We start from the raw sequence: 18969 nt of genomic DNA, 5'->3' as shown, positions 1-18969 counted from the left end.
ACAGACTGAGAAGCCGTTAGCACATGATTGTTTTAAGCACTGTCTCTCATTTTTCTTATTATTCAATACTTGAACTCAAGTATACTCAAGTAGTATATATTATATGTGTTCTCTACTCTACGTGCCTCAGGTTGGTTCTCTGGAGCAGGCGATGCTGGATGCCTTAGTCCTGGACAGAGTGGACTTTGTCAAGCTGCTGATTGAAAATGGAGTCAGCATGCACCGCTTCCTCACACTTTCCAGACTTGAGGAGCTCTACAACACGGTACTAACAAGCACACACTCGGCCGTGACGGCGTGGCATTTAAAAAAAACAAAACAAAAAAAACATATACATTACAAGCTTCATTATTTCCTCCCCTCCCCCATTTTTCAACAGCGACATGGACCATCAAACACGCTGTACCACCTTGTCAGAGATGTCAAAAAGGTATGAACATCACTGCCGTCCTTTTAGCTCCGTGGCTGTTCAAGCACACTGTGTGGGAATGTTATGTATTAAAAAAACATGGTTGACTACTTAGAGTTTAAGTTGCTTTTTTTTGCACCTTGTGTTACTCTGTTTGCCTCAGTTTGTGTATTTACATTCTGGTAGCCCTAGTTGCTGTCAAATGCAAATAGAGGCCGGCTTTTCTCTTTCAGCTGGAGTTGCAGGCTGCAGTGGCTGTGTAGAGCTAGTATGCACGACTCTCATCCCTCTCATGACTGTTGTGCAATTTACTCTGTTCTTTCTCTGTGGCACGCACCGCCAAACAAACAAACACTACATGTTGTTGTAAATTTAGCGTCATCTACAGAACTTGAATTCGAGAAAATTGAGGGCACCATGGAACTGCTGTGCAGCTGGTGAAGAAGAACACTGCAGACCCCCAATTTATTTCATTTTCATCTCGATAAGTAATACTAAAACCAGTATTTACTGCGGTCTGTGAAATTGACCATCAGCCGACTCCTCGGATAGTGTTATCGCACAATCATTTTTGCACCACGGGTGTGTTTAGATGAAGAAATCGTGTAATCTTGTCTCAGTTTTAGTTTCGGCTGCCAAAACTCTTCATGCTATATGCAGCACTTTGAGGTTCACTGATACAAACCAGCAACCTAGAATTTACACTGCGTATACCTGTTGGGAGATGATGAAGGGGTCAGCCACTCCATCATTAGCATTGAGTGCCGTTCATTAATTAACGTGTTACTGATTATAGTAATGCCGCATGCTCCTCTTGAGAGTCGCTGTAGGAGCTCTACGTTGGAGACACACGCCTTTTACCTTCTCCCCGTCTTTAAACGCAACTCTGATCTCATGTTGGTGTTGAACAAATACGCTGTTCACAATACATGACTTCTCACAATTTGCACAACACACACTGCAGTGCATGGCATAATTTTACCATCGTCTTTTTGCAGAGCTGTGTCTAATTCCAGTAGTGTAGCATAGAGTGTTTTGTGCATCCTCGTTGTATCATAGTATGGTGCTAATTAGATTTAACTGCTATCCTTCTGGTTGAGTCTCCATGCTGTCGCTGTTGTCTTTCTTTCTCATTATTCTCCGTGTGCCATGCTGTCAGCAGGTGGCGGTTATTATTTTTGATTCAAATGGCATTAGTTGTGTTAATATCACTGGTGAGGCCCAGTGTAGGTTGCTTTCAGGTTTAATCTGGTCTATTCATTGTATCATAGTTGAATCAAGGAACAGGAGAATCACAGACAATGGCTTGTGGAATACAGCTGCCAGAGCACAAATTGGTTTTCCTGCAGAGTTAATGAACAATGCAGGACTGCGACCAAAGGTTTTTGGAGCAATACACCTTGTGCATCCAGTCTCACGTATGAGGAAGAAACCCAGATGGGGCTGCGAGGTTTCACTTCGAAGTTTGCTTTGCTAATGGAAAATACAGAGGATTAGTTGGTAGATTAGTTCGTGGATCGTCGGCTAACGTGCGTGCTGGGTTGAGAAATATTGAACAAGTGTGAATTCATTTGCTGTGGTTTGGGGAAAACACTTAAATAAAACAGCTGGTCTGAAACTGTAGCTGTCAGTTCCTGGGCTCTGATGTATGAAAGCAGGAAACAAATTTTTCAGCTTCTCCATTAGTAAGTAAGAGCTTCAGGACCACAGGTAATAAAAATAGAGCGGGGCTTACTGTGGACTTTGTACTGTGTATACAAAAGCACCACATTAGTATGAGTAAAATCTCTTGGAGAACAGAATGTGAGAATAATCAGCACATTTGGACAAGCAGATGTTTTGTCCTCTTGAATCAATGCCAATTTATTTACTCAAAAGAATAGACTAATACAAATAAGAAGTCAATCACACATGTTAATCCATAAAAATAAATGTAGGGGTTCCAAGTGATTGGGGAATGACCAGAGAAACCTGTCTTATTACCTGTACGCAGAAGTGTCACAGTTTGTTGTTGCTTTGCTGTCTACGGGACTGGACTGGATCGATGGCTTGCAAACATCGATCATTAAATTTTGCATCGCATTAAAGAGTGCTTGAAGATAATACAAGGACAAGCTTTTGGAAATTCTACAAGACATGTCTCTAAATGATAAAGTAGAGGATTGTGGAAAGGCCTAGATTTAATTTCCACTAAAATATTCTAAATAGTGGGCAGTACACGCAAGAAAACCTGCAAACATTCTGCTGCTGAAGGAAGTTTTCATGGGAGTGGTCAAAAATTTCAGCAAAGTTGCTGTACTAGCCTGTGAGGTCCAGGTCAGTATTACAGCTTCTAATATTGAGCATCAAATGTTTTTCTTTTCAAAATATGTACATAACATATAAAAAAAAAAGTTAAAGGTTTTAATGGGAGAGTGTAGGGCCTCAAGCATCCACTAGTCATGAGTAGGAGAGGATTTCTTGGCTCCCACATTTGATTGCAGGAGCATGGATGACGTAATTGTGTATAGATATGTCAGGTAACTGCTGCATTTCAAAGGAACCACGAGGGCCAGGATTATGGCTGCAGGGTCTGGAGTTTATGTTGAGGCCACGAGGAGGAGAAACAAGTGTTATATTCCTCACATGAAAGAACTTGTGTTTCAGTAATGCGTCTCCCCCCCCCAGCTTTAATAGCTATCTGTCTATCTTTCCGTGCTATTGCCGCTCTCTTCCAGGCTAATGAGTCATTTCCACTTTCTTTCTCTTCCCCTCTCTTCAATTCTGCATTGAATCTCACAGCAAAGATCTCATTATTCCCCCAAAAGCAAATTATGATAAATCAGACTCATCATCCGTTGTACATTCTCACCTTGCTTTTAGCTCTTTCATTGGCTCTAAGAGAACAAGTCACAGATCGAGTTTTTAAAGAGTCGTTTTGTTGGCAACGCTAGGGCAATAGCCCCCTAAAATGTAAAAAGATTAAGATTAACTGAGTCATCTGTGATTACATTTAATTAAAGGAGAGATCTTTCCTGAGAGGTTCTATGTTCCTCATTCCCCTGCTCTGGCTTATCGTGCGGTTTACTCACTGACACTGTGTGTTCTTTCCAAGCAAGAATATCCAGGGTTCAGTTGGATCTACTTCAAGGTGAATCCGATAATCACGTTTCCTCTCATAGCCAAAAACAGTTTGATATGGAGTTTGTGACGTGAGTGTGTATGGCTGTGTGATTTTGTTTTGTGTCCCTTCCTTTATTAATCAGCTGGTGTGGGTTGTTGCCTGTTAACACCGTCTGTTTCTTTCTTCTTTTTTTTTTAGGGAAACCTGCCCCCGGACTACCGCATCAGCCTCATTGATATTGGACTGGTCATTGAATACCTTATGGGCGGTGCATATCGGTGTAACTACACCAGGAAGAGATTCAGGACACTGTACCATAACCTCTTTGGACCCAAGAGGGTGAGTAACTACTCCTCACCTTCATTAGCATCCAACAGCACCACCGAATCTATTCCAACACTAATGTCATTAAGCAGATGAGCAGAGTGAGCGAAATGAGCCTCCTGATCAAATTTACAGTTAGGGTGTAAGATGAATAATACGAGCAAATTATACTTTAATGATGAAATTATCAGGGATTGTGCACTTAAGGGTAAATGCCAGCTCACTAATGTACATATAAATGTCTGCGACGTGACAATGAGCGAGAAATACTTGAGATTGCTTTTGTATGAGGATTATGATCTTTAATTTCCTCTGATGATGAATAGTTGACGAAATTGCTGCACATAGTATTCTAGGGCAAGTATTTTGCCTAGAAATAAATAGGATAAATTAAACAAGACAACTAGGATAAATCATAAAACAGGAATACAAAGTTCTTTATTACCAGAAAAAAAAAACATAATCAAAAAGATTGATTGGAGATCCACTATCTACCTCCGTCTGATTGCTGATGCGCAACAAGGATGGAGTATACTGTAAGTCTACTTGTTTAAGTACTGAAATAACACTGTTAATATCATTTAATGTTAATAATTAAGATAACAATTTGGCATTCAGCATCATTTTATTTTTAAACTACGAATTGTGTAAATGGAAAAGGAAACTGACCTTAACCTCTCGTATTGCTAACAGGCCAAACTAAGCAGAACTAAGAGGCCTTTTTGAACAGTGCTGAATAAAGAGTTCACCAATGTACTCCAGCTCCTGTTACTGTAAAGTCTCGCATGTCATAAGTAGAGTTTTAAAATCTATTCTATAAGGAGAAGGTAACCAGTGCGATGAGGCTAAAACTGGAAATACGTCAGAAGAGAGTTGGTTTTTACCTCAGAAGTCGTGTTTATTGAAATGTTTAAACTGCAGCAAGGCAAACAGATTCACACACACTCCAGTTTCATGCGATTACGGCACCGTTCATCACCACAGGTCAAACTCAAGAGCTGTTTTTCCCATATAATCATTTCCATATCAAGTTGAGTGCCAGCTTAGCACGGGCTATTATAAACTCTATGCAACCAGTCGTAGGTCCAAAGCATTGGCTCTTAATCATGTACTATTATTATCTCAAGAATACATATTACAACTACTGATGTCACTGATTAGCACACTCAGCCAAAGTGGGGGAAGTGATTACTGAAATCATGCGATAGTGTTTGGTTGTCATGTGTTTCACCCCACACATGCTGCACATTACATGGTAAATGTTCATGTTCTGTTGCTGTGATAACTCCCTCTCTCTGCTTCAACAACTCATGCACCGCCACAGGTGTGATGAAAATAGAAATATACACAGCTGTGTCTGAAACTGCATATTTCTGCTTAATGCTGCACTACGGTGTTTGTGTGTGCGTGCGTGCGTGAGAATGCCTGTGAGTGTGTCTTTGTTTGCCTGTTTATCTCACTGCATGAGATGGCACGGCAGCAACAAAGCAACTGGAGAGACGCAGATAATGCGCGAGTAAAGAAACAGGCCGGAGACTGAGCAGAGAGACGTGATGAATGAGAGGGAGAGAAAGAGGGGGAGTCAGTTCCACTTTAACTGTGATTTTCTAGATCAACTGAATGCACCGTTGCATAGTGGTATGCATGCACACACAAACACATGTTAAGTCAGAACAAAGCCTTGAAATAGATGTAGATATCAAAATCCCCACAGGAAACCAGGGTTATTTTTACCAGCTCAGATGATGGCTCATGAATGTATAATTCATAGACGCCCTGCTTTTATACAGATTCAGAGTACTGTACCAAATGTACAAATACACTCAACTTTAAAACATGCAACTTGCAACTTATACTGTCTGTCACACCAGCACAAAATGCTATTCCATCAGTATCCTTGTCCCAGGAAATGCTCAAAACCTCACTTACCATATTAAATAATACTGCGAGTGAGTCTGTCTGTCTTTGAGTCTGAGCTGTGTTGTGCTTGTAGACTGAGCTGCACCATGAAATGCATTCGACATGGTCTTGTTCTATTTGTTTGTTTGTTCTGCTTTTCTAGCCCAAAGCCCTGAAACTGCTGGGGATGGAGGTGAGTCTTGATTTCATCACCGTTGTTGTTCAGTCACTCCTTCACTGTTCCTGTCCCCCGTCCCTCAAGTCCTCTCACTTGTAACGTGTGTTGAGTTTGAGTCGACCTGCGATCCGTTCAGCAAGCCAGCTCTTAAGTGCGTCTCGCAGTCGTTGAAAGACGACCTTAAGATGAACTGACATTCTTAGTGCACTCCTTAGTCGACTTGTCATCCTGTTGTCGAATAAAGTAAATAAAATCTAGATTGTCAGTTTATATTTTTCTCATTTATGGAATAGTTGATGAAAGGAAATAAGGCTTTTGTCCACGAGTCTGTTTCAGACGGTTCAACTGTATACATCTTCTGAGCAGTCCAGTAACATTTAAGTGAATTGGCAATGACTGAACTACAGTAACATGGTTATGTAAAAAATGGTGTACGTGCTCACATGTATCCACGGTGTACGTACCGTGCAGGATCCACATCATAAAGCTTTTATCACAGCACGTATCTCGGAGATATTTATATCGAACATGCATGGCTGTCCATTCCTTTGTGTTGCCGCCCTTTTGAAAACCATCCCCCTGTTTGTCAGTGTGTGTTCTGTCTCGTTTTTTTCTTGTTACAATCGAATTATTTCTTTTAATGCTTTGCTCCCACTTTGTTAAACAATTCATTATTAAATCAGTACGGTGGCCCATCTGTGAAATAAAATATGTTGAGTTTACTGCTGACAGCCGTGATCACCGTAGATTTACATCTATGACACTACAATCACTTCCAAATTTCCAGAAATGAAATATTCATGAAAATCTTTATTAAGTATCACAACCCAGAACAGTCTCCTGCTGTGCTAGTATTTCTTCTTCTCTAGTGAACATCCACTTAAAACAAGGTTGCACTGAGAGTCATTTTTCAAACATTTGTTATTGACCAACTGTCAGTAGTCCTCAGTGGTTAAAATGTGAAATTATTGGAGATCAATGCAGCACTGCTGACGAGCAGAATAACTGGCAGCGTCTATGTCTCTAGAGACGTATTATGAAATATGTCTCTGGAGACACATGAGATATTATGAAAACGTTTGAGACCCTCTGTATTTCCTCTGAATTGCTTTGCGTGGAGCACTGAGTACCTCCACCTGTCTCTACCAAAATCTGACTTTCCCACTACACATGGAACATCCTTTATGAATATAGTATAAAAGCCTGAACCCAGTCAGGATGAGTTTAAACATGTGTCTGATGTGGTCAGACCCAGGTGGAGCTTAAGTGCTATGTCCACACTAAGACCAACAAAAGTTACAAACCAGCCAAGCGAGGTCTGCTGCACAGTCGGCAAGTGCTGTTCAAGTGTTGCTCAGTGTTGCCATCCATTTAAAAGTCAGCTGGTGAAACAAAGATATGATTGGCTGATGTATTGCCGCCTCACTGGAGTTTAGAAAACGAACCGAACCCAGCTCAGATTTGATTTATAAGTTATCACATCTGCTTTTGCTGAAAAATGACTCTTAGCATGTTGGTTTTTCACCAGTTGTGTGAACACAGCGCCGACCTTACACACTATAACTAGCTCAGGACCCACCCTAGATACTCTCATGTTACCCTGCTGTACTGACGTTAGGACAGTGAGTATTCATGAGAAAAGTATTTATACAGACGTCTCTGCTTTACCCCCCCACTCACTTGTTATGGATCTCCATAAGGACGACATGCCAATCCGCAGAGGCCGCCAGAAGACGACGCGTAAACGAGAAGAGGAGGTGGACATCGACTTGGACGACCCGGAAATCAACCACTTCCCTTTCCCCTTCCACGAGCTGATGGTGTGGGCCGTGCTTATGAAGCGGCAGAAAATGGCGCTGTTCTTTTGGCAGCATGGCGAGGAGGCCATGGCCAAGGCCTTGGTGGCGTGTAAGCTCTGTAAGGCCATGGCACACGAAGCATCTGAGAACGACATGGTGGATGACATCTCCCAAGAACTGAACCACAACTCCAGGTGGGGGACGAGGATTATGTGATTATGTGCACACTCACACATGCTCTGTCTTTGCTGGCTTGAGTCATTTTAAGCTATTCCATTATAGTTAATACGTGCATTCTGTGCCTTATAGTGTAGTCTTGGGTAGGGAAACAGAACACGATGATGAATCCAAAGTTGTTTAGAGACTAGATGGTAACACTTACCCCTACACTCTTGTATGCTGTATGTAATGTATATAGACACTCACACAAAGACACTAAGATGCCTCCTTCGCTTCAGACTGGATGAGACCAATCTGTGCTCTCATGGGAGTAAGCACATACGTACAGAAGTCTAATAACACGCGTCGTCGTTATGTATGTATTTCAGATTCAGGTAATACCTTAAATTAAAATACTGGCTACAGAAATAACTGTTACTTTTGTGAAAACACAAAGCACATCCACAAAAATCCGAAGTCCCCCAGCACACCCTCACACTCACAACACAGTTTCAAAGGATAGCCTTTGAGCTGGCATATTTTGAGTTCTCTTTCCACAGAGAGTTTGTCTGCCTTCCTTCTAAGAGCTCATTTAACTACATACAGTGTTATATCTCCATGTACATAACTTGTGGTTGTGTTGTTTGTGAATATCTCGCGTGGGCATGCGGCTCTGCGAATGTTTGCATAAACTCAAGGGACAATAGCGTGCGCTTATGTTGTTTCTGATATATGTGTGTGTGTGCACAGTAATGTCTACAATCTGTAGGGAGCTCGTGATATCCCTGGCACTTTTAAACGCGCTCTTATAACAGTGGTTTTTATTTAAGACAGAACATGATAAAAGTTGTTATGTGAAAAGTACTCAGAACCTCAAACAAACAGAAACTCATTCATCTATTTGAACCCCGCTGAACTGTGCGTGTTTGATATTGTGATTCATTATTTTGGAACGGCCCCAACCTCTGTTTGTGAGGGTTTGTGCATGTTTAAAAAGTATCTGTTCAGAGCCTGAAATTAGGGCAAAACTTGACCTGAGAATATTGATTTAAGTTTTTATTGCCTGGAAGGGGACTTGTTAGAATGCCACTCCAAGGGTTGGTGCTTTATGATCGATAGCTGCTATGAATGTTTCATTGTGCTCCAAATTACATCCTCATTTTTCTCACATTCTGGTTTTGGTTCTCAAGGAAGTATTAGCCTCTGATCATGACTTTGAACTCTTAATACAGTTAGTGCTCTAGTTGGTGTTGATGTAAATAAATAATAATAACGAAGAAGCATTTTATGTCCCAATGTTTGTGTGCGTTTATGCGTGCCAATCCAATCTCTTTCTGACTTTTGGCCAGATGGTCAGTTCAATTCCATTTTCACGTTTAGGCAAAGTATATCAGTGTCTCTATTCATGACTCGTTCTATCTGTATATGTCCTGCATATATTTTTCCAGGGAGTTCGGCCAACTGGCAGTAGAGCTCCTGGATCAGTCCTATAAACAAGACGAGCAGATGGCCATGAAGCTGCTGACATACGAGCTGAAGAACTGGAGCAACGCCACCTGCCTGCAGCTGGCGGTAGCGGCGAAGCACCGAGACTTCATCGCCCACACCTGCAGTCAGATGCTGCTGACCGACATGTGGATGGGACGCCTGCGCATGCGCAAGAACTCAGGCCTGAAGGTAGTACAAGTGGGGCAGATGTTTTTTTTGTTTTTTTTTTCCGGTGCTTGCATCTCTTCCGACTGCCTGGGAAAATGTGTGTGTAAATTGTTGTAAATGACAGTCGATCACAAATCTGAAGCAGAGAGAAGTTGCTTTGGACACATATTCATATTAAAAGTAAAACCTGTTACAAATGTACTTTTAGCGTGGACGTGTATTCTGGCAAGTAAGTATAAGACAACGATGCACAGACATGCCAAATACACAGATCAGGCATAGCATTATGACCATTTTTCAAATATTGTGTAGGTCTCCCTTGTGTCTCCAAAACAGTTGTGACTCAGAGAATGCATATGGGTCTTCTGAGGGGGTCCTGTGGTGTCTGGGAACAGATTGTTGTAAGTGGGGGCCTTTGGATCCTATGTGTTGAAGGGAGGAGCCTCTGCGGGTCACAGCTGTTCCAGTGCATCAGACAGATACTTGATCATTTTGGGGTCCAGTGAATTTGGAGGTCAGGTCAACAACTTGTGCTGTTATTCCAAAACCATTTTTGTGTGTGTGTCTGTGTCAGGCGGCATCCTGCTGGGGATGGCTCCTTCATGAAGGAGTCTCATTGGTGTGGGGTGGGGGTGTCTGGTCTGGTCTTGTCTAGGTGGGTGGAACATGTCTAAGTAACATCCACACAAATACCAGGTCTAAAAGTTTCCCAGCAGAACATTGGATTGTCAATGTTATTCGCTTCTCCTGTCTGTGGTTGTGATGTTGTGTAGTTTGCTCAATAGAGAGCACTGGATAAGTATTATACTTCCCCCTTTAAAGGTATATAGGTATATACAATAGGTATGTAGTGTATAGCACTGACCTTGTTGAATTTCATGCACACTGTGAATCTTCACAAAATACATAGGTGGAAAGAAAACAACTTAAATCAGAAAGGTTTGTTGATAAGGAGTCAGTGAGGTTAAAAATGGAGCGTGGCCATGATGAATCACTCTGAAAGACTTAGAGAATGTGCACTGCAGTGTGAAAAGGAGACATGTCACAGCTGACAGTGAAACGCTGCACTATCCTCACACTACTCCTGATGAACTAATTTAAATCCTACAGTTTGGCTCATAACAGAGCAGAGATTGTCCATATACTGTATAAACAGGTCAATAAAATTAAAGTGAACATTTATTGGTAACAGGTCAGTTATTTGGGTGGGTTTATGTAGGTGAAATTATGTAATTAATGGTGGGGGAGGACAATCGGTGAGAGGACAGAGGTTTATTAGACAATAATACTGTTGAGTGTCTGGGCAAGGAAATCTGATGGTTGAACTTCTGTCAAAACTTAATTAGTATCAGCCTACAAAGTGTTCTCTTAAGACAGAGGGGACAGAAGACTGACCTTTACTAATTACTAAAAAAAAAAAAAATTGAAATCATGTCCCATATATTGTAGAACACACTGACGCTCATATGGTGAACATCCCAGTGGGTCAAGGGGAGAGGTTTCACTTAAGACTGGTGATTGGGTTTTGAGCAATGTTTGCTCATGCAGGTGTCCCAGTCGTGTGGTGGTAGGGTGATGGGAGGCATCTGCTCACATCAGAGAGGTTAGAGTTATTTATAATGAAGAGCTGCCCTGCGATTTTGCCGAAGGCTGGGCTCACACTCATACATACACAGAGTGAGGCAGGGTGATGGCTCTGGCTGGTTAGCCTCTCGGAGCAGTCAGACTACAAGTGCTTGGTTTGGGCTTTGCAGGACAGAGGGGAAGAGGAGGACCTGCTAAGGCAAACATCACTGAAGCTGGAACAAACAAGAGTCGGTGCCTACAGGAGTTCATGATACGCAGAAAATACACTGTCAAATAACACTGTCAAAATAATATGTGTGGACGTTTTGATGTAGGGAATTCTGCTTTGAATGCAACACTCATATGGTTACTGGAGTCTACAAAGGGCCATGGAAGCGCAAATATGAGTATACTGCTTTCTCCACACGCAGTAGTGACATGTCACTTTCACGCACTGTCTCTTTTGTGTATTCAATAATCAAAACTACTCATACAGACGTCATCGATACATCTGTTACTAAATCTCCATGAAATCCCATTTGAGGTTTTGCGCTATAATTGTGCATGTATGCCTTTCTGATAATCTTTTTCATGTTTAAGAGTTAATCTTTACCTGGAAGTCAATTTTTCACCTTGCTCTGTTTTTACAGGAATCATAGCATGTAACACCCCGCCAGCTGTTTATGGGGTCCTTACATTATATTACGATTACTGATCGGAAATGAAGGATTCAATTCACCTTTGAGCGGAGAAAATTTCACTCTTAAATTAACTAAACACAGCTGCTTCCAGAGATAAAAAGGCACATGATTACGCCGCTCTTCGTCTTCTTTTGTTTCCCTCACACTTCACCTCCCCACCGTGGTTACAGTCTCTCTCTAACTGCTTACTTTTCTTGTTGACTGTTATATATCTCAAGTGTTTACAGCTGGCCGGCTTCCTTTATCTGCTGTGAGTGCGTCCTTCTCATCCATCATAGCAGCACAGTATGCTTGCTGCCTGCCTAGAGTAGTGCTTTAGTAAGTGACATCCGCAAGGAGAGCACTTGTCTTAGCTGTTGTAAATACCAAAGCGTTGTCGTATCATCCAAGGTTGGTTTGTTCTTTATTTCCCCAGCGCTGCTCATCAAACTGTACATCTACTGTATGTCACATCTGTGATTTGCCGTCTCCAGCTCTTCTCCCAAACTTTTTAAAACTCCACTTCCACTCTGCCCCAACACCTAGGTAATCTTGGGGCTGCTTCTGCCACCGTCCATCCTGAGTCTGGAGTTCAAGAACAAGGATGAGATGTCCTACATGCCCCAGGATCAGGATACCTATCTGCAAGAGAAGGAGGAAGAGGAGCCTGAGAAACCGGTCAAGGAGAAGGAGGAAGAAGACATGGAGTTCACAGTAAGATCTTACTGTGAGACGCAGTACAACTCCGTGGTGAGAGAACCCACCTCAGCCCCGCATCTCAGAATATATACACACACATATCAGTCAACACTTACACGCTAAAATGGATTACTCAATCCACAGCTGTCACTTGTAAATATCTCTCGTGGGCCACTTCAATGTTTCTGCCTACAGTGAGATGATGATATGCACACACATATGCACACACACATGCAAGCACACGTTTGTTTCTCTATTCTGGCCAACTGGACCACTCCAGCCAAATCGGCCTTCCCTGTTTCTCGTTGTCTCAGCAAAGACATAGTTGTGGAGTTGTAGCGTCTCAGTCTGTCGCCGCTTGTGGGTTCCCTCGTGTATGTTTCTCCCTCCATCTATCTCCTATTCTCCTTCTATGCCTTCCCCTCTTTTTCCCTCTTGTTCTCTCTTCGCTTCTCTTTTCTTTATTTCTCTTGCTCTCTATCTCTCGTTCTGCAAACCTCCCCCCGCTCTATGGTCTTTTCTCTCTTCCTCACTTTCTCCCTTCCAAGCTCAGGTCTGATTGAGGTACAGTACTGTGTGCTAGCTGATTGCTGCCCCTCACTCTATCCCATCAGTGATGGCTTGCTGCAGCATACCACTCAGCATGTCAGCTGCTGAGCATGGGAGGCCCAGGCTTTTGCATTATATAACCATGTTCGCCTGCTGCTGCAGAGCCTAATTCATGCAGAGTCTGAGCACCTTCTCCCAGCTCACAGTGAAAGAGTTGGTTCATCTGCATAGACATGGATGTACAGCAGGATTAGGACTCATATCATTTCAATCCAATCAGTTGTGGAGACGATGTCAAGATCCAGTTGGTGTGTTTAAATGAAATCTAAAGTTGGAAAAGGAATTTGAATACATTAACTGGATCTACATTAGTTGTCCCATCAAGTGATTGAATTGAAGTTGAACACCTTTCAACACGACTGTACATACCCCCCATCTGCATTGAAGGCAGCCAGCAAGCCAGCACAAACGTTCACAAAAGGGGCCGTCTTACACCTGCAGTCCTCGAGGCTCTGTGTCGTAAACAAAGATCATCGCTGCCTCAAGGTGCATCTGCAATGAGCCCCTTCCTATTGCCCTGGCTTCTGGCTGTACAAATGCACCTTCAGATACTTATGAATCACACAAAGATTCATACAGATATTACACACACACTGCTACACCACAGAGGGAGACTGCATTGTTGTATCCTCAGATCCTTCAGATAAGCCACACTGTAATGAATGTAAAAGCTTGTGTGATAGCTTGTGTTCACTTGCTTTTCAGACAATGTGCATGCTCAGTGCAGTAAAGGCATGGTGTGATTTACACACTGGGATCTGAAAATGTTCTCCCTGGAGGCCCTGTCCGTGTGTACCTTGGGTAAACCTCTGGTTGCATATATATATGTTTCACATATTTGAAAAAAATAGATTAATTCCTTACTAGTAGTGAGTTCTTCTTTGATTTTTTTGAAGATTTCTAAGCAATGGTTTTGGGACACAGACAGGTAATATCTGTTGCACCAGTTTTCAAACATCTAGCATTGCCCAGGTCTGTGATAGTTCTTGACTTGCAATACAATTGCGTTACTGAGCTCCCTCGGAGGTCAGGTGTTGCTTTGACATTAAGACCATGACCCATAAAAACAGCGGGCTCCGAACCCCCTCTCATGGATGAGGAAATGTGTCACAGATTGAAACTTGCTATCTATGTCCTTTCTTCTCCCTGTTCTTTTTCTGTCTCCTTCCTGTCATGATCTTGTCTCTGCTCTGCCTCTTAATTGTTGTCTGAGACACAATCCATGAGTGTCACTGTCTGCGTCATATTGTGTTACCAACCTTCACCCAAACTCCACCTCAAACACACATTTCACATTTTGGAATGACAACATTGCCTGTGCTTGCTTCTTTGATTGTGGTATAAAACTGTGCTGTAGCCCATACTATAACGCTCTCCCCCTTCTCTTTTTTTCTCCTTATTTCTTTATTCCACTCCTCCCATCCCACCTCCTTCCCTCCAAATACCTCTTCAACTCCTCCGTATCTCTTCCTCCTCCCACACCTTTCCAATCCATCACACTTCCCTCTTCCGACACTCTCCTCCCTGTAATCCCTCACGCCTTCGGCTCCTCCCCTCCCTCGCTCCATGTTGGGTTTGCATTCGCCCAGGCTATGCTGGGTAAGGTAACCACAGAGACATCCAGAAAGAAGGATGTTGAGGAGGTTCAGAACCGCCACCGTCTTATCCCCATGGGACGCAAGATATACGAGTTCTACAACGCTCCAATTGTCAAGTTCTGGTTCCATACGGTCAGTGTCGGCTTCGGCAACAGCACCTACATGTTCAAACTTCCAGCTGGCACTGTCATTGCTTAATGTATTTCTGCAACAGCATCAGTTGCCGCTTCCCTGCCGTTAGCGTCTACTTTCACACTGCCTCCATTGTCATTAACCTCCTGTTCCACCCTGTCATTACCCAGCTTTACTGGGGTGGGAAAGTTAAGTGTGAAAGAAATAGATAGACCAATGGAAGCAACGTGGTGAGAAGAGCAGTACGGAGTGACAGCAGGAAAAGCATCGGATCCCACAGGGAGGTTTTGTATCGACTGTATAAATATACGCTGAAATCTCTTCAATCATTTGCATTCTGCTTCTGGATTACAATAAGGGAAATTGATTTACATTTGTGGGAAAGTGAGTGCTTAGTGTGTCACATGTTTTAATGTCTGTTCATTGAACTGCAGATGTCTTTTGAAGTCTGTGTGTAGTTTGTGTTTGGGGTTGTATCTTTGAGCCCTTCAGTTTGCTTGCCCAGTGAAAACATCTCTTTAGCACCAGTAGGGATTTCACAGTTTATTATTGCTGAGAAAATGTTTTGACTTGCCTTTGTTTCACCCATTTTTTTTTTGTCTTATCTGAGATTTTACTCCCCTCCTCCTCTCTCCTTACATCTCCTTTCTGCCCTTCAGGTTAAAAAAAAAAACTATCCATTTAAATGATTGCGCTTGTAGGACAGAAGCTTTCAGAACATGGGTTTTTGACTCATTACCCAATTTGCATTCATACTTGTCATCCACTAGAGTGCTGCAATGTTTTTGTAATATTACCCAAATCTATCATACGGACTACATGCACATGTGGGATTTTATAAGAACAGTCCTGGTCAAGCATTAGTGAAATTGCTTTAACTACTGGACTGCTTGATTTGCTGAAAGAAACTTGTTTGTTATTGCTTTAATTTGGAGTTTTAATATGATGAAGCACTGAAGCAGTTAATGGTTACTGTCTTATTATTACTGCATGTTTAGATATGGAAAAAGTGGAAAGTCAGCATAAGGAAAATAAATATTCATGTTTAGTAATGTGCTTAAATATTAATGCTATAATATAATGCTAATGTGGAACAAATACAAGAGGTGGGCTGGCTGATTTTGTTCTGCTGTTGTATTTTAATGCAGATGGCATACGTGGGCTACCTGATGTTGTTTAACTACATCGTCCTGGTCAAGATGGACCTGTGGCCTTCTCCCCAAGAGTGGATTGTCATCGCTTACATCTTCACCAACGGCATTGAGAAGATGAGAGAGGTGCGATAGATCCCGCGTGCGAATGTGCACCGTTAATGCCGCACTGTACGACCCATTAAGTAATTCTTCACCACTGCCCAGTGAACTGAACACACAGAGTGTCGCCGTAATGTCACCTACAGTTTAACTCAGTGAGCATTATGTCCATATCGTCAAACAGTTCAAAACAAATAGAGCAAGCAATGATAGATCAGTGTAGGTGAAGCAAAAGAGTGTCAAAGAGGAAAAGAGAAGTGGAGGGACGGTGGCTAAAATTAAAGTGGGAAAACAAAGAAAGAAAAACAAGAAAGTAAATATAAAACACAGGTATGTGCCCAAAAAATATATTTAGGCTCACCATGGTCCTTTGTTTGTACTGTAAGTAAATGAAAATCATTAATCATTGTGTCGCTGCACTAAGTGGCTGGTCTGATTGGTGAACTCATACTGCCCTCTTATGGCCACAATTATAGAACACACTTCTATTTCAGGCGCTTTTCCAGATCACTTCTCAAATCCCTCCCTATATTGTCTATATTAATGATCATCACTTTAAACAATTCCTGCGTTTGAGCATCCTCATCTTCCTTGCTGTGTGACTTTCCATCTAATCATCTTCTAGATCCTGATGTCAGAGCCAGGAAAGTTGTTACAGAAGGTGAAGGTGTGGCTCCAGGAGTACTGGAACATCACAGACCTCATGGCCATCCTCATATTCTCTGTTGGCATGGTTCTGCGTCTCCAGGATCCGCCGCTCATGAACTACGGCCGGGTCATCTACTGCGTCAACATCATCTATTGGTACATCCGGCTGCTCGACATCTTCGGAGTCAACAAGTACCTGGGTCCCTATGTGATGATGATTGGCAAGATGGTGAGAGCAGACAGAGGTTGTCATTTGTGTGCGTGCATGTCTGCCCGTCTTTCTTTTCTTTGTGCTGTATCTCTGACATTTTACATTCCGACTGTGATCTATGCCGATTGTTGTACAAAGGTGTAATCTAAAAATGGCATTGAAGCCTAGTTCTAATACAGCTTCTGCACCTAACTTTGTTGTTTGATCTGCTTGAACTCAAGAATAGAGCCCCTGAGACATACTGTACAGAAACTAGAGAGGGGATCAAAGACCCAAATCTGTCTTTGACGTGGGCTGCGTAACCACTGGACACAAAGTCTTTGATATGAAAATCAGCAGTTAGTTAGAGGGAGAGAGTCTTGGATTGGCATTGAGTGATTTAGTCAGTTAATTGGAAAACGTGATGTTGCTTCACCATGAGGTGATTGAAAAACAATTGATATAAATATAGCAAAAGGCTGTATTTCAGGAAAAATCTGAAACACATCTCATTTTTTCTGCACTTTATGTTGTTTGCCAAGTAATATGGTTGAAAATGTGACCAGACACTATGTGTGTCATCATTCTATAAAGCATGACTGAAATATTATGTTTTAGAAGCTAATAAATTATAATATCTAACGTCTGTAATCAACGTGAGATTAATCTAAATTAAGTGCATTTTAATTATTATTTCATACCTCAACAAATCAAATTAAAATTTAATTGACCAACTGAGACTCTGGGAGTAATAGTAATCAAAGAAAATGCAAATGAAGACCGTTTGAATGAGATTTATCTTTTAAACACAATTCCTATAGCTTTTCTTATCAACTGCTGCTCTTTTTTTTTTTCTTCTGAAACCACCCACCCCTTCCCTTCTCTCTCTGACAATCCCCCTACACCTCCCTCCCGCTGTCAGATGATCGACATGATGTATTTTGTAATCATCATGTTGGTGGTGCTGATGAGCTTTGGGGTGGCGCGTCAGGCCATCCTCCACCCTAACGAGGATCCGTCCTGGATGCTAGCTAGGAACATCTTCTTCATGCCTTACTGGATGATCTACGGAGAGGTGTTTGCCGACCAGATCGACCGTAAGTCCAGGGCTAGGGCGTAAACTGCTGAATAAAATGAATTTTTGTTAACTCAGGGGAGGATAGTCCCTGACACTGACAGAGTGCGCATTCAACCGAATCTACGACTTGAAAATATGCTTTCGTAACCTGAAGACTTTTTTTGCAGTCACCTTAAATATAAGTTTTCAAAATTCATACATAACAACAATAATATGTACTGTCAGTTTGCCTTTATCTTTTGTGTCTCTATATTATTTTATACCATGCAGTCAGAGTAGCATATTGACTCAATAAATCAAAACTGTGAGCTGTGTCTGGGAGGAAGTGTCCTGAGAGTACGAGTGTGTTTGTGCTGTTTTGTCTATTCGTATGATAGCACTGTGTATGTGTTGGTGTGTACAGAGTGTGCGGAGTGGCCCAAAGAGAAGAGATCTGAAATAATGTTTTCATTCTTTGTTTCAGATATGCATAGTAGGAAGTTACAGCACAGGCTGAATGAAAAACTCTGGCTGGTCGAAAATTACTTTCGAACTCACGGAACCTGGCGTAATAATGGTCCATTCCACATTGCCCAGTGCAGTCAAAATCCCAGTAAATCCATAGATATAGATCAATATAACCACATCAACCTATCCCACCTCTCCTTCATCATCCTCACGTTACCACCATGTCATGCCCACTCCAACCTCTAGAGGCCACGTGAGACAAAAGCGTGCATGCGGCTCCTTGCTCTGAGGCTAAAGTTGCTCTCATGTTTTGGTATCTTGGGTCAGTTACTAGATGTCAGTATCTAGCATCATCATCGGTTATTATCGTTATCTAACACCTCCAAATTTTTTGACTGAGTCAACTAGTAACTTGACCTACAGTTATATCCTGTAAGCAACTTTACCCTGACTAATTTTGGTACTGGCTGGCAAATTACGCTGTTTCATGGCAGTTGCACTTTTCAAATACGTTTTAATATTTCTGTGGTCTTTGTTTCTGG

At 42.0% G+C, this 18969-nt stretch overlaps 1 protein-coding gene across 18 annotated transcripts in view; it reads left to right on the top strand.

Annotated features, from left to right (window-relative positions):
• Positions 1–18969, top strand: part of trpm3 (transient receptor potential cation channel, subfamily M, member 3) — a 118787-nt gene that overhangs the window by 91423 nt on the left and 8395 nt on the right. For 2 of the 18 annotated variants that reach the window (XM_047592976.1, XM_047592981.1), the window contains exons 11-23: positions 131–265; positions 380–430; positions 3504–3539; positions 3711–3851; positions 5899–5928; positions 7614–7906; positions 9320–9548; positions 12320–12487; positions 14671–14811; positions 15960–16088; positions 16690–16941; positions 17825–17999; positions 18444–18572. In XM_047592976.1, the coding sequence (XP_047448932.1) occupies positions 131–265; positions 380–430; positions 3504–3539; positions 3711–3851; positions 5899–5928; positions 7614–7906; positions 9320–9548; positions 12320–12487; positions 14671–14811; positions 15960–16088; positions 16690–16941; positions 17825–17999; positions 18444–18572 (1909 nt within the window). Of the gene's footprint in view, positions 1–130; positions 266–379; positions 431–3503; positions 3540–3710; positions 3852–5898; positions 5929–7613; positions 7907–9319; positions 9549–12319; positions 12524–14670; positions 14812–15959; positions 16089–16689; positions 16942–17824; positions 18000–18443; positions 18573–18969 lie in introns of all 18 variants that reach the window. The other 16 variants (XM_047592973.1, XM_047592978.1, XM_047592977.1 and 13 more) reach the window with 10 other exon arrangements.

The sequence above is a fragment of the Mugil cephalus genome, chromosome 8 (assembly GCF_022458985.1).
Source record: "Mugil cephalus isolate CIBA_MC_2020 chromosome 8, CIBA_Mcephalus_1.1, whole genome shotgun sequence".
In the NCBI taxonomy this organism is placed as follows: Eukaryota; Metazoa; Chordata; class Actinopteri; order Mugiliformes; family Mugilidae; genus Mugil; species Mugil cephalus.
This window is presented reverse-complemented; position numbering and strand designations above follow the sequence as displayed.